Source organism: Schistocerca cancellata, chromosome 6 (assembly GCF_023864275.1).
Source record: "Schistocerca cancellata isolate TAMUIC-IGC-003103 chromosome 6, iqSchCanc2.1, whole genome shotgun sequence".
Taxonomy (NCBI): domain Eukaryota; kingdom Metazoa; phylum Arthropoda; class Insecta; order Orthoptera; family Acrididae; genus Schistocerca; species Schistocerca cancellata.
The window spans coordinates 264,108,448-264,125,480 of NC_064631.1; the positions used below are offsets into that span (position 1 = coordinate 264,108,448).

General features: G+C 39.6%; 1 protein-coding gene across 1 annotated transcript; it reads right to left on the reverse strand.

The window, feature by feature from the left end:
- Nucleotides 1-551: 551 nt before the first annotated feature.
- On the reverse strand, nucleotides 552-5,045 carry LOC126191569 (ejaculatory bulb-specific protein 3-like; the record flags this gene model as incomplete). Its single annotated transcript, XM_049932490.1, has 2 exons — nucleotides 552-779; nucleotides 4,904-5,045. Coding segments are annotated over 2 exons (333 nt in total), but the record flags the coding sequence as incomplete, so codon positions are not given.
- Between the last annotated feature and the right edge of the window lie 11,988 nt (nucleotides 5,046-17,033).

Consider the following 17,033-nt stretch of genomic DNA (forward strand, 5'->3'; position numbering starts at 1 on the left):
GGGCATGGATGTGTGTGATGTCCTTAGGTTAGTTGGGTTTAAGTAGTTCCAAGTTTAGGGAACTGATGACCTCAGATGTTAAGTCCCGTAGTGCTCGGAGCCATTTGAACCATACGGTAAAGTTCTTCTTAATATCCTTGCTTACGTGTGAGATGATGAAGATAATCAATGGTGATTTGGTTTGGGGTTTACTATTTCATAACCTCGTCTTCAAATAACAAATGTTTTAAAATATGAGAAACAGGTTGACAGGTAATTTCATAATATTGTTTTCCGATCATTGTAAAACTGGCGCTGTCATAGAGATGGCGACTGAGCGCGGAGAATGAAAAGTGTGAGGACCAGGTTTAGAAGGTTCGTATAATGTTGACTTTGGGTATAAGGAGTGTTTCTGTATTTCCCAAGCAGATCAACTCAAAAATACCGATCTGAAAGCTGGAAATTAAAGCTATAATGAAATAGTTGTACCACTGCCTGTTTCATACATGCAGTATTTTATTTATGTTTATTTACCACAAATACTCAAAACCTGATCAATAATAAGACCTTACATCATGAATATTTCAAGAAGAAATCAACTTCTGTATTTCAAGCAGAGAGCCTCTTCAGTTCCTCGTCGTGCCTTCGCCTGTAAGTGCCAGATGGATCGTATTTGCTCTCCAGCGACTTCCACAAGTCTGGCTTCTTGTGGATGAGAAACTTAATCACCTTCTCAGCCTGAGCTTTCTGCGTCTCACTACATTGGCGGCAGTCTGTCTTCAGAGCTTCTGGTAAAGTACCTACAACATTACACACTGAGGTTACTCCACAGCACTACGTCCCCATGAAGGTTATACGACAATAGTTGTGACATTCTTGGGAAATTCGGCCTGCCTTATCGTTCAACACTCTCAAAAGCCCTTTAAGCCTGAGGTACCCACAAACGGAAAAAACGTACTTAGTGGTATCGCAAAATGAAAAATGTACTAAATCATGTTGTTCGATATCAAGGCACCACGACACAAGAACAGGAGGGATCTAATAGGGGACGGGAGATGTCTCTATAAAGAGGCCGGTTAGAATTGTGGTGAGGATTTGTTTTTCTTCTTTTTCCACAATTTTCTAATTGACTTCATTGAAAAAGATTACTACATATAAATAACGTACTTTGAAACGCTCTGTTAAATAGAAGGTTGGAAGAAATCAGCACCACCAGGTATCGGCGGAAAACCGAAGGGGTTGAAGCCTCACACACGGTCCAGACACATTAATGTAACAATCACTTATTTGCGGTATCAGCGTAAAATGACCACCGGCCGGTGTGGCTGTGCGGTTCTAGGCGCTTCAGTCTGGAACCGCGTGTCCTCTACGGTCGCAGGTTCGAATCCTGCCTCTGGCATGGATGTGTGTGATGTCCTTAGGTTAGTTAGGTTTAAGTAGTTCTAAGTTCTAGGGGACTGATGACCACAGATGTTAAGTCCCATAGTGCTCAGAGCCATTTTTTCGTACAATGACCATTCACAGACAGCAGATGGCAGCACTGGCAGTAGAGGGTATATAAACGCGTGGGGGGTGACGCGGAAAGCGGCACAGTCGTTGTCGTAATGCGGAAATGGAGCGATTTATCTGACACTCAACAGGGCAAGATCATTGGCTTTCGGGCCAAGAGTGGAAGAATTTTGGAAACGGCAAAGTTTGTAAAGTGCTCATGTGCCACCGTAGTTAAAGTATGCCGTGCATGGCAAAATGGCGCTATTCAAAACCGGTGCCGAGACAACTATGAAGCGCTACAGGACATAGACGTGGGTGAACGAAGTTGCAGAGATATGTACGGACGAATAGACATCAAACTATTGAGCAACGGAACGCCCCACACGAACCAAGGGCCTAGTAACAGTGTCTTCTCAACGACCGTTCAGGAACTTTGCTGCGTATGGGAAGACACCTGGTTCATCCATCCATGCTGACTAATTTTCACTGGGACGAAGGCTGGAATTTGCACGCCAGTACGCAACTGGACGTCCACTGAGTGGCAAGAGGTGAAAAACGGTTTGTCTTCCATCGGGCAGATGCCGTTGGTGTGTACGGTGTGAAACGTTTTAAAGCAAACACGATGCAACAATCTTTGCCAGGGTCCAGGTCGGAGAAGGGCGCGTTATGGTCTGGGGAAAATTTTCGTGGCATCCCCTGAGTGAACTTATTTTTCTTGAAGGCTCACTGGATGAACAGAAGTGTCTGTCAACGGGGACTGCGTCCACGCCAGGACGCAGTTTGGTTTTCTACGGCACGATGGTATCTTCCAGCAGGACAATGCAACGTGTCACACATCTTGCAGTGGGCGTACGTGGTTCTAAGAGCAGGATGACTTTATCGTATCATCCTGGCCACAAAACTCCCCAGATTTAAACCCAGTCATGAATCTGTGGGACTACCTCGATCGGGCTTTTCGCGCCATGGATCCACAACCAAAAAACCTAGCGCAATTTGCCATGGCACTGCAGTCGACACGGCTCCACGTCCCTGTAGCTCCGCGCTACAAAAGGTTATTCAGACTTTAGACAGGTGGTTACGTCAGTGTGACTGGACAATGTATGTTACCACACACTGTTTTTATATTACAAGATATATTTTAATATAACTGATGAGCTAGTGCGTTGGTGGCTCCAGGATTCCATCGATTCTTTTCGTCGTTGAGTCGACTTCGGTGCTTATTTGTCTTCGTCACATCTTTGGCGGCTGGGATTTTAACTGCAGTTCGCGCTCTCTGCTGGGGGCTGGTGTGCAGGTATCCGCGGTGTGAGGTGGAGTGACGTGGGGCTGTGCTTCTATGCAGCACGGCGAGAGGCCGAGTCTGCATGACGAAGGAGCGTGGCCAGCCGCTACTGCGAGTTTAACCGTTACAATGAAGATCTTATGTCCATGGTGATGGGGATTTCCTCGAGGTTGAAAGGACAAGTTCCGTCGAGTTGGCTATAAGCTACACAGGCTGAATGAATTGGAGTCGTCGAGTTGCTTCGGTGGGTGGTGTTCATATTAACTAAATATTCCAGTGTACTAAAAACTATTTGGAATTGTTCCCGTTGCTTATTACAGAATTTGGTGTCGTCACTTGATATTTTGACGGCAGTTAAGGAAGTGTAACGACGCCCACGAATTAGATACGACGCATGGCTAAACACGTAGCTAGAAGTGTAGCTAAGTAGTGCGTAAGTCTGTGTTTGGCGTTCCAGGCTGTGCTGAAATATTTTTCCCATTATACCTGTCATGCCATTATTTTTGACTGGCCTTTAAATGTTCGCCGAGATTATTCTTGCTATTCTAACTTTTATGCCATTATTTTAGTGACGGTTTTAAGGGATTGGCTAACCGAATTTTAAGAACGGTGACTGCCCAAGTAAGTTACGGAGGTTGATTCTGTTGGTTTCATTTGTGGAGTATATCATTGAAAGATGTTGATAACTAGTTGTGCAGTTAGGATTATGTATCTCATGCCCCAGATTATTCGGGTTATGTTGTTACTGTCCTGTAATTCCATCCTTTCGGTAGAGAGTTATGGTTTCTGAAGTTCAATCGCAGTGGAAAGTTCATTTCCTGTCCCGTGGATTTCTTGTATTGGTTAAAATCTTTGGTGTGCTCGCGTCCATCATTAATTCTCATGTAGAGTGGAAGCGGCCCCTGTTAAGTTTTTCTTGGGAAGATCTTCTCGTTATAGTAAGGTACTGAAATCATACGAACCTGGTACATGCAAATACTATTGTTCTAATTAATCTGAAGTTGGCCGAGTAAACGGTAAAAATTTTGGGGCTTGTTGTACTGAGAACTTGGATGTGAGTTAGTCATGTCAGTTGTATTTTATGAATCAGGATTTTATGAACATTGTATTAGCTAACGAAAAGTTGGCCGAGTAAACCTTACAATTTTGGTGTTTGTTGAAATCAGAACTTTTAACTGGGATAGTTATGTTAGTCATTTTTTACGAGCGTGCTTTTATGAATATTGTGTTTTAATTATGAAAAGTTTTCCAAGGAAGCCTTAAAACATTACAGTCTGTTGAACACTGTGTTTGTTAGGTCAGCCATATTTATCTTAATAACGATTTTATGAATAGTGTTTCATTTAATGAAAAGTTGCCCGAGTAAACCTTAAAAATATTGGTGTTTGCGGAACTCGGAACTTTTATTTGAGCTAGTTAAGTCAGGATAATTTGATGAATATTGTTTTTAACTTGTGAAAAGTTGGCCAATGAAGCCTTAAAACATTACTGTCTGTTGAATTACGAACTTGGATGTGATGAAAAGATAGATAAAAGAGTTTCCATGTAAGTGATGAAGTAGGTGTGATTTGTCAGTCATATTGAATTAATTATGGGTCCATAGACATGGTTTAAATTAATGTACGTGATTGATAGAAAACGATATATGAAGATATCTTAAATGATTCTTGTGTTCTATAAGACAAGCTTTGTTGCAATTATAGTTACTGTGAATGTATTATGAGCCATGTGTATGTAATAAAGAAGTGTGTGGCAACTACAACTGATTCCGATTGTGATTTGCACAAGAAAATAGTTTTGACCTGAGATTAACATTTCTCTATACCTCAGTGATAAAATAACATTTTTTAAAGTGTGAATAATTTCACCTTTATCTGTCATCTCTATAGAACTGTAACCCATACTTACTCATCTACCTAATTTCGGAATGAAAATATACATCCTCGATTGTCCCACGAAGGATACGAGAAACGGAAGACTATGAGGGAACAGGTTTGTGGAATGTGTATGAGACTGCATTTATACACATTCTTATCAAATGTGACGGGAAAAAAAATATCAGACATACATCTCAAAAAGCAGAACGCACTCTCTTTGTTTTTACTTATCTTCCTATAACCACAAGAATCAGTGTGTTGCCATTTGACTTACGTTTCAGTTGTTTGCCCTCGGCAGTGCAGGAGACATCGGAATTCGAGACGAGGCACTCGTGGTATCTTCTGAGCAAGCGATCGTTATTCAGCACCTGCTCCACTTTGAAGTTGTCATATTTTGTTGTTGTAGGCACAGACAAAGGTCAGAGCGACCAGCAGTACCACAGGAAAGACGCAGCTCTCCATCACGTTATAGAATGCTGTAGCTGTCTGTCTCTTCTTATATACCTCCCGGTGCCAGGGGAAACCGTATCCATCCAACAAGGACTCGCGAAGACACCTCCTTGGCCTTGCATGTATCGTATAAGGAGTGTGACCTGATTCGCAAGCTTACCTAAAAAGTTCTGCTGCTAGGAATGTGCCTGATTCGTTAGAGGTTCTTGGTAACTACTTCCTTCTAGCCTTGCAACCAACGACCAAAGAATTTCTTTTACCGTTTGTACAGTAAAACTCTTCAGTGATGTTATCTGGATGTCGCTGCTGGTAATCTTAGTATTTACCGACAAGCGTCACGTATAATGTCCCTTATCAATTTTAACTACCTGTTAATAATATATCGCAAAAGTATATGGGAATTACCATCTTGATGAATGGTTTATTTTTGTCTGTGTTTGTAAAGCAATTTTGGTTTTTAAGATGTACTTCCTGCACAATCCTCAATATATTTCCCCTCCTTTTTGTCAGTCAGAGAAGTTTGTTATCTATGTGCTACCTTCGGTTGTTTTCTTTTGTTAATCTATAAGAACTGAACTTCTTTCATTAATCTTTAAGCATTGAAGCCGAGCAATTGCATTCTCTTTCGGTGTGTTGTCTAATACTCTGAAGGTTTTACGTAGTCTGTAGAAAAACGACACCGACATAGTCACTAAAATAAATCACAAACGCTTATTTATTAATACTTTCACTGCCTGTTTCTAAAATTCTTGCCATTATCAAATGGCCATCCGATTTAGATTCTTCAGCCTTCTCACTTGTTTAATGTGGCTTTCCACGAAATTCTTTCATGTCTCCATCTCGATGAAGCACATGCAACCTAAGATCTCAATTGTTTGCTGGATGTATTCCAGATCTCTCTTTTCCTCTACAGCTTTTACCCTCTACATTTCCGTCTAGTACCTTGGAATTTTATTCGGTGATACCTTTACAGGTGTTCTAATATCCTGTCACTTCTTCTTTTCAGTGTTTCCCATATATTCCACTCCTCGCCGATTCTGCGCAGAGCCTCCTCATTCCTTACCTTATCAGTCCACCTGATTTTCAACATTCTTCTGTAGCACCACGTACCAAATGCATCGAGTCTTTTCTTTTCCGATTTCCCCGGAATCCATGTTTCGTTACTATACAATGCTGTACTCCAGACGTACATTCTCAAAAATTTATTCCCGAAATTACGGCCTGTCTTTGGTACTAGTACACTTCTCTTGGACAGTAACGCCCACTTTGCCAGTGATAGTCTGCTTTTTATCTCCTCCTTGCTAGGTCCCTCATGGGTTATTTTACTGCCTAGGTAGCAGAATTCCTTAATTTCACCTACCAACCTGATGTTAAGTTTCTCTCTGTTCTCATCTCTGCTACTTCTCATTAGCCTTCCTTCGGTTTACTCTCAGTCCATATTCTGTACTCATTGGACTGTTTATTCCGTTCAGCCAATCCTGCAATCCTTCTTCACTTTCATTCTGGACAGGAATATCATCAGCGAATCTTACCATCATATCCTTTCACCTTGAATTTTAATTCCACTCTTGAACCCTTCTTTGAAATTTCCCTCATTGTTTCTTCGATGTACAAATTGTACAGTATCAGAAAAAGGACTTCATCCTCTTGTTGCACTGTTCTTACTATGAGCACTTCGTTATTGGCCTTCCAGTCTTACACTTCACTCTTGGCTCTCTTACGTGTTGTATATTACCCATTTTTCACTATAGCTTACCCCTATTTCATCAGAATTTTGAACATATTGGACCGTTTGACATTGTCGAGCGCTTTTTTCCAAGTCGGTACATCCTATTAATGTCTCTCGATTTTTCGTTAGCCTTGCATCTGTTACCAGCCGAAACGTTAGAACTGCCTCTATTGTCTTTACCTTCCATAAAGCCAAACTGATCGTCATCTAACACATCCTCAATTTTCTATTCCTTCTTCTGAATATTGCTCTATCAGCAACTTGGATTCATGTGCTGTTAATACGATTATGCGATAATTCGACCACTTGTTAGCTCTTTCAGTTTTCGGAAATGTGTGGATGATGGGAACTGTATGTATGGTGTATCGCGCGGGATTCATGCATTCTACACTCCAACGTGAATAGTCGTTTCGTTACCACTCCTCGCCCCCACCCTCCCGCCCTGAGATTTTATAAATTATGTCGGAATATTATCTACCCCTTCTGCATTATTCGATCTTAAGATTCTCAAAGCTCTTTTATTTTGCGATTCTAATAATAGATCCCCTGTCTCTTCTACATCGACTCATTTTCTTCTCCCAAGTTATCAGACAAGTATTTGCACTTCATTGTACTGTTTCCACTTACCCGCTCTCTCTACCTCATTGAACAGTCGAATTCACATTGCACTCTTAACGTTATCACCCTCGCTTTTGATTTCACCAAACGTTTCTTTGACTTTTCTTTATGTTTAATCTGTGCGAACGGCGGTCGTTTCTTTTTCGATTTCTTCACATTTTCATGCAGCCGTTTTGCCTAAGCTTCCCTGCACTTCCTATTTGTTTCATTACTAAGTGATTTGTATTTCTGTATTCTTGAGTCACAGAGAACGTCACAGAGATGATGAACCAATTCCCGTGGAAGACGTTAACTTAATATACAATGACTACAGACGCTAGAACCACATGTTTAAAAACAATGTATTTCCCTTAGTTTGAGAATAATTACAGAGTTTTCAAGAAGATTATCTGTACTTCTGTGGACTGCATGTAATGTATTTGGATCTGTTTGTGTACTTTATTCTTAAAATTCCAAAAGCGTACATTCCTAGCATAGTAAACAAATATATTGCTTCCTCCTACCTATATCTCGCGAAAAGACGATCTAGATAAAATTAGAGAGATCTGAGCCAATGCGAAGGCTTATCGGCGATTGACCTTCCTGTGAACCATTCGCGACTGGAACACAAAACAAGAAGAGTGACAGTGGAACACAAATCACCATCGACTACATACAACAAGATGGAGAACAGACGTAGATGTAGATGTTGAAGATAGGGACAGACCACACTCTTCATTTCACATTGCCAAAGTGCCATAAAGATGAGAGAAATAAACCACGTCTTGATCACACACCAAGAAATATCATACTGTGTGTTCACGACGTGTACTATTACACGGCTTCCTCTGATAGTTCCCTCTTAAGAACTAGCAGCTACTTAGTATTTCTGCATATTACGTGTAGAAACTGTCTTTGAACTAATGATGGGATAACTTCTGTGAGAAAAAGACGCATTTGACGACGTCAGTATCATCGAAATTTTTATGAATATGTCAACTAAATGTCATTAAGACTGATAAACCAAGTGGAATACAATCATATAAAATCGTTCTGTATTTTAACATTGTGTTTAGCTGGATACTGAAACATTTTTTACGGCTGTAAGAACGTCTTACCGGCGCTACGAATACGTTTCAAAACGCCACGCATAAAAACGGTATTTTTCTTGGGCTCATACCTTTGGTTTTATTTTCTTTCTATGAGAGGTATGGTCAAGTATTCTGGATAGCCCTTGGACAAGGGGCCATTTGTATACTTAACAGGAGGATCTTCTTATTGTAACTATTCTACAGGACAGGGTCAATCTTTGTACATTACACACTTCCTCCAGCTTAAGCAAACGGAGCCCCTTAAGGGGCGTATGGAGGTACCACTTAGCTCATGGTTGCACAAAAACAGGAAGAAAAAAATGTTTTTCACAGTTTCTTCGCCGTCAGCAGCGGATACCTAGATAACTAATCCTAGAAAATTGGTCAAATTTTAACGGTATATTCTCTAGGCTTTTATCTGGAAGTGACATATTTCCATTTTCAAAAATAGCCCAAATATATTGTTTGTGGGTACCAAAGCCGGTAAGGGCAATCATCAGTACATAAGTTAAAATTATCATGCTGCGCACAACGTGTAACAATGAAATCTACGTCTATCAAAATTCCTGTGTTAAATTCTGCCGTTGTAAATACATCATATTGCATAACAGTGATCCAAAAGATGGCTGTCGTTGTAACCCTTTACTTGTAATCACGATACATTTGTGTTTGATTGTTGTTCGCTTATTCACGCAGATGAAGTTCTAAGGCAAATGTTATTATGTAACAGATTTTTTTTCCACATCGTAGTTATTCAAAATTTTTGCAAGGAAATTTTTGGTTTACGTTAATGTAATTGTGAAAGTAGAAAGGAACGTAGAAATTCCAATGGACGCAAATGGTAGCATGGAGTTTACTCCAGAAAAAAGTGAACCCGCGTAACACCCTGAAAGCAAAACTAATGTTTCAGCTGAAAATATCTTCTTTGAAGTTGATGTACGCAGAGGCAGTTTTTTACGTAATGTAGTAGTTCAGCATGATGAAGCTTCACGTGAAGTAAATGTTCCGATGGGCGATATTTGACATGAAATGAAAGCACAAATAAGTGGTCAACCAAACGATCCGGTTGCGAGGTTATTAAAGAGTCTTCAAGCTATGTAATAATACATAAAAGGTCTTAGAACGGAACAACAGTCGAACTTCAACCACTTATGAACACAACAGGGAAGATCGTCAGACGAAGTACAAAAACAGTTTCTTGACTTAGAAAAACTGAATGCTAATTTCAACACATTTTCAGTACAATACAATACGTTAGCGGATGATGTTTCAGAATTAAAGAATGCATATCGCAGTAATCTGGAAGCGGTACAGACAATGTCTAAAGATCAAAAACAGTTAAAGGTTACTATTACAAATCTGGAAGTAAAGCAGCTACTTACATAGAAGAACAAGATGAGAAGGTTCAAAAGCAATTCACTTATCAGTGCAAACGTATTATTGACGAGTTTTCGAAATACCTTACGCAGAAGGATGTAGAAGTAAATAACAAACTAAGTTCAAAATGAGAATGTGTCGTAGATGAAGCGGTCACAGCCTCTATGTCCAAGGGAGACAATTCTGGCGAATCGGTAAAATCAGAATTAGTGCAAGTAAAGCTTACTTTTGATGAGATATACAGTCTGCTAGGATGGTAACTGTGTTGTCTGGAAAGATGAGTGATAGGTATTTTGATGTAAGATTTTTTTCAGGACCTGCTGGGAGGTAGTGAAGTTGTATTTACGGAACTATAATATTTACAACTATAGCTATGAGGTGTTGTCTATGTGGAAATAAGTAGACGAAAATAGAGCAGGGAATCGTTATGTATATGGAGACGAAGACAGAGAATATGATTAATGTTCTAACAGAGTAACGAATTTTATGTTAGGTAGGTACATAAGATGATAATTATGAGGCTTATGAGACAATGATTATGATGATTAATGTAGAGAAAGAGTGAGTGAGTAATGGTTAGGACATAGGAACCCTGTTTCTTGTTATAGTCAATTTTTATGCAGTGTGGATGCATTTCGTTTTTATAAGCGTAAAATGAAAGTTTTTGAAAAGATATTGCTAGATAAGAACAGTGAATGAAGGTAATTTGATTCGAGACAACATTGCGGCGTCCACAACTTCTTCTTCTGTAGTGGTAAATCCAAGGATTGGTTTGCAACAGCTACAATGGCAGCTTGTCTCCATTCTGTGCGTCTTTCAGCTTTTCTCTTCGTTTCTTTATAGGTGTTACATCCCACATCTTTCACGATTTGATCCATGTACCTCAGTCGTGGTCTTCCCCTTGGTCTTTTTCCCTCGACATATCCCTCTATGATTGTGTTCAGGAGTCCTTTATGTCTTAATAGATGGCCTGTAAATTGCACTCTTCTTTTAACAATGAAACTCCAGAAGCTTCTCTTCTCACCTGCTCTTTCCAGAACCACTTCGTTTGTGACCTTGTCGATCCATTTTATTTTGAGCATGCGTCTATAGCACCACATTTCAAAAGAATTTAGCTTCTGGTCGTCCATGTTTCACACCCATAGCATGCCACACTCCACACATATGATTTCAAAAATCTTTTCCTGATTTCAAGGCTGATGCTCTTAGATGTTAATATGTTTTAACATACAACATAGTGTTACTCTGTTAGAACATTAATCATATTCGCTGTCTTCGTCTCCATATATATAACGATTCCCTACTCTATTTTCGTCTACTTATTTCCACATAGACAACACCTCATAGCTATAGTTGTAAATATTATAATTCCGTAAATACAACTTCACTACCTCCCAGCAGATCCACAACTGTCTGAGACAAATTATTCAACGTTTTATTAACATACAGTGTCAATGTTTTTTATCAGAATAACACAACGTGTAACAGTTATACTTTACAATGATTCGAGGAGTTTACTTTTTGTCTCCATTTGTGAACGAAAAATATTTTGCATAAATTTGACTCAGCATTGATTATTACGCTGTACTGCGCCATATGGCACCTCAGTGAACTTTTGTTATTTATCTTACATGTAGTGTCTATTTTGTTATTTATATTGATGAATAACATTTTTCCTTCTGACTTGTGTATAGCTACATGCACACAAAATAGAACTTCTACTGAATTCTGTACAACTAACCTGCCTTTTGGTAAGTTCCTATGGGACCAAAGTGATGAAGTCATTTGTCCCTGGGCTTACACACAACTTACTCTAACACAAACACACACACAGACACATGCCCTAGGGAGGACTCGAACCTACGATGAGGGGAGCCACGTAAACCATGGTAAGGCGCCTTAGACAGTGCAGCTACCCCATGCGGCTGCCTTTTCTTTCGCAAACAGATGAAGTTTACATATGTATGTTTTTGTTTTGTCCATCAGTCTAGATGTTTCGGAAAGTTTGGAAATGAAGATGACACAGACAGACAATATTGTACTATAAGAGAAAGGACATTCATGAAGTATGTGGGTACTAAATGTTATTATTTTTGTAGTTTTCAGATTTATTCTTTTTGTTGTGGGATAGGATAACATTCTTTTTTATGTATTTTTATTGTAACATATGTGACATTGTAGACTGTCTTCTTGTATTTACTTGTGACGTAAAGTGACAAGATGTGTTGCTTTAGCTTAAGGAATTATCAGGTTGAATTTGCCTCTTACACTTACGTAATTTATTACTCTTCTTTATAGTGCATATTCTCTTTATAAATTGTTACTATAGGATGTGGTACTATTGGTATAATAATTATGTTGAGTGTAGACCTGTAGTCAGCTGCCTTAAGTCATGAAATGTGTGGAAGGGTCATGAAAGCTGTGTAAGGAGGAAGCAAAAAGAAAAAGGTAAGAAATGAAGTTGTACAACATGTGCATGAGGAAAGAAATGGTTACAAAGACCAATTTGAGATGAAATGATTAGGTAGGACAAACATCAGATGAAATATGATTAGGTAGGGCAGATAAGAGAGATGATTAGGTGGGGCTAGTTAAAAGGGGCAACTGAGCAAAATAATATGAAATACAACTATATAATATACTAACTGCTGATCATGTTATGCATAATAAACGGCTAACTTTTGACTGATTGCAAAAAGTAATCGTAGATGTTCAACTTTGGTTACTCCCACTCCATGTCTTCCATAATTATATATTTGTGGTCTCCTTACCTGTGTGTGTGACCAATATCTTTGTGTGTTTATTTTTTATTTTTGGTCACTATCCTTACGTGTCTCTCTCTACCATACTATATAATTTTGTTTATTTAACTGATGTCCACACAAATATATTTATTTTAATAGATTAAGAATTTTCTATAGACAATTCTGTACACATACAATAATTGTTTCTTATTATGCATATTACTGTACACTGCTTCACATGATTCAACTGTTTGAAGTTTCTTGCATTCATTATTTTAAAACCATGATGCTATTTTTTCCTACTATTTTTATATACATAGTAATCTGTTGTTACCAGACATTGATGGGCAGTTCATACGTACAAATACGTAAAATACTGTAAATGTAACAAATTGTAACTGATTGACCAATCACCACAAATGATTGAGACTTGCCAGAGCAGAAGAAATGTGTCTACTGATGATGTACTGAAATATTCTGTCAAATGTTGGTATACTTCACTGATACAAGTTTCAATTGATATTCATAATTAACTCTTCGATACTAGATGGTTTTCGAGTTATCAATGATTCTAGTCTGATTCAAGCAGATAGTATTACATATTTTACTGTTTGTACGTGTGTGGAGTTGTCAGCTGAGAACTGTGCATAGTCTCCCTTCTTCCACAACAGTGACATTATTGCAACGAGCTAAGGAGAGTATGGTCATTTGTGACAAGGGAATCCTTCTACCTACTTTCATCATGCTAATTACAACTGCCTTGTGTGACTACGCTTCAGAAATGTCGTCCTCGTATGATACAGGTACTCTAACCAGCTTACTGTGGGCTAGAAAAAAAAATGGTTCAAATGGATCTGAGCACTATGGGACTTAACTTCTGAGGTCATCAGTCCACTAGAACTTAGAACTGCTTAAACCTAACTAACCTAAGGACATCACCCACATCCATGCCCAAAGCAGGATTCGAACCTGAGACTGTAGCGGTCGCGCAGTTGCAGACTGTAGCGCCTAGAACTGCTCTGACATACCGGCCGGCTGTGCTAGAAAAACAGTGTAGATCAACAACACTATATACTACAATATAAAATATGACATATAAACTTTCAAAATAGCCCTGATATGTAATGGGGGGAATGTCAATTTTGATTTTTGTGAGTTATCAATGTGCATGTCAGGGAGCGAACAGGTTACGTAACTGTTAAACAATCTTTGGTCTTGTAGTGGCACAGTCTTTGCATCTGTGCATTCTTAGTTGAAGTATGGTGGTTGATGGACGTGTCTGGTAATGCTCTATTGTCTTGTGATTGTATCTGTTACATAAAGAAAGATTTATTGTTAAGGACAGCAAGAATGAAATGATGTATATACTGGAAGGCGTTGGCAGTAGCCATTGCAAAATGCTCTGCCATCGTCCGAGCAATGTCTTCTGGCATTGTTTGGAGACACCTCTGTTTCAGCACTGCTGCCATTGGTAAATGATTCTATTTACAGCAATTCTTTTTAAAGATAGTTGTGTAGAACATGGAAGGGTTGCCGTGACTTCTTCTTGCTCTCCTTAGTTACATGTCACCCTTTGGCTCCCTGATTTGAAAGGCTGCTAGGTAGTCTGCTCTTGGGCAGCATTTATACCATCATACAGATGCTTGCCTGACCTGTCTTGTTGAGCAGTACTCCTTTTGTCTCCCGTGGTACAGATTGCGTCCTGAAATGACCTGAGAACATATGGACAGGTAAATCAGCGGTGTAACAGATCATTGGTTTGATCTTGTCCAGCCATTCCAGGACGCTGCCTTGGTGCTCAAATACAGCCAGCTGGCTGAAAAGCGTCCAGTTAGCTGTGTTGACAACATATTGATATCTTCCTTTCAGGTAATGCTCCATTTGGTAGGTAGATCTACAGTAGGAAGTGGTTACTAGAATGAAAGTGATCACTTGCTAGCCCACTGAACAGAGACTGCAGGGGCTGGAGAGAAGAAAGAAAGGTCGGTGGTTGAAGACGACCCAGTAGCATCTGAGAAATGAGTAGGGTTGCCAGTGGTTGACAAACACAGCAATCCTTCTTTTGACTCTTTCGCCAGTGTAGTCATCCTTTGAGTGGAGGGTATAGCTGCATAGCACAGGGGCGTCAGTGGCTTTAAAATACGTTTCTGGTAAGCACAGGGGGTGTGCCTGTGTTAGGAGTTTCAGTTTTTCCACATGAGTCCTGAACCAGTCCATATTGAACTGTAGTGTGGAAGCCATTTATCACGGGGGCTGTACTTGCATCCTGTCTCTTTGCCAGAATGGGGTGTTCTCAAAAGGTGAAGGCCTAGTCTTGGGGCGAGGTGGTTGCCTTGAGCAGACTTGATATTCCACTGGATCCAAAGCACACTCACGCGGCTCACAGGTCGAATGAATGATCTACATGGCTTGATGGTTTACTACCAAGTTTCGCCTCTGGTTGAAGCTACTGGTTTCCCTCGTTTGGTTTGGAAGCCTTTGTAGAATGTATTTGATTCTGACTTTTTAAGTAGGCCAATGTTGGTTGTAGCAGTCATCTAAGATTACTTTATGAAGCATATATTACTACTGCGATGTTTGCTATTAAGATCAGACACTTTCATTGCAGCGTCAATAGGTCAGGCTTGAGAACGGAACAGATGACTCGAAACTAGTCGCCAAATATATTCACTGCAGACTGTTAATAAACGGTTCATGGAAAACAGGAAATTTTTGTTACATGTTTAGTTATGATAACACAAGTACAGGAATACATAAGTAATTAACTAGTAGACCTGTAGCCAACAAAAGCCATTACTCATTTCTTTGAAATTTGTTACTAGAGAATGACAAAATTAAATTCAATCGTTGTTAGTGTTGACTTCTGTTTCTCAAGCAAACTCCATTTTTGGGATCAGAATTTCCGAAGTATAGTGTAAAATCTACCGTCCTATTAAGGAAGAAACGGCAACATCCACAGGTCCTTCTGTTTTTTCAACTTATGAACAGGGGTTGTCTTTCAGATGACATATGGCATGCCAAACATCAATTGTGTTCAATGACACTTTTCCATTCTTCTGTTTACGAGTAAGAATTTATAATCACTGTGTAATATGGATGAACATGAGACACTTTGATAATGCTGTGTTTGGAGATATTACACCTTGCGTTGGCAACAATATTTCAGCATTATCTTTAAATTCGAGAAAGTTAATGATCTCAGTTTTAGCTCACTAAAAGAACTTGTGTAATTCTTGTGGTACAAAGGAATTTTTCATCTTTCTTTGCCTCTCTATGACTGCAAAATCTCCGTTGCATCTCTAAAAGCTGTGCCCACTCACCAAAAGGTTGTGTGTCATTTTTTCAAACAATCATAGGTTAAATGGGGAGACCTTGACACGTAGGACTTGGGAGCTCCAGCATGAAGCACTTCTTGGCTCAAAGAGCATTTTGTCCCTCATTTTACATCGGAAACACGACTTAGTCTAGAAAAATGTAACAGAGCACCGAGAATATCATTAAAACCATTCAAACCAAAATCAAAAGATCTGTGGTGAAGTAAACTTTTCCCTTATGTAGGAGTGATTACATAGTAGTAGGGAAGAGGGAGAGATCTGAGAGGGTATTTCCATTTCCGGCTCCTGCCTCACGTCCAAGAGGAATTTCCCGAAAACGTTGTTCAGATGTAGGTGATAGAAACTACATCAATTTAACCTTCGTGGAGTACGTTACAAATGTAATTTTAAAGTCTAGTGTATGTCTGAGTGCACTTCTTAGAAGGGTGACTCCGTGATGATGTTGCGAACTTTCAGGGATGATGGACACGTGTAAATGCATAAATGCTGCTCGTAGACCTTAAGGTATGCGTTGTAGAGTTCACATTTGCTGCACATTTTTATCTTATTGCGATTCATGCTGCCACCTCTGAGAGTTACCATCTCTACGGTCTTAGCAGCAACAGCACCGGCACATCTATTCCGCTGTCGGAGGTATCAGAACGATTTTAGCTTCTAATTTTCGATTTGGGTGTTTCCAGATTAGGGTCCCTTATCTCAGATTGATACATTTATCCTTCTTGATCATCCCTGAAAGTTTGCAACATTAACATGGAATCACCCTGTAGTGAGCAGAGTCGATGATATGCTTGACATATACAGTGAATCCATGTCGCAGCCGATAGCAGGTGGTGCGAACAACAACAACTTACACCACTGCTACTGTAACATTTCCGTCGTAAGCTCTTCCTCGTCGTAATTTGTTTCCTGCGACACTTATTTCCCTATGTAGCACATGAATACGGGGACAGTTTAATAGAAGTTGTAAATCGTGTAATGCATAAAATACTGGAGGAAATGTATAAGAAATCGAAGTAGCTTTTCAGCCTACAGATGTAGTTGTTGAAGGACGAAGGGGCGGTGGGTAGTGTTCGGCGTCTTG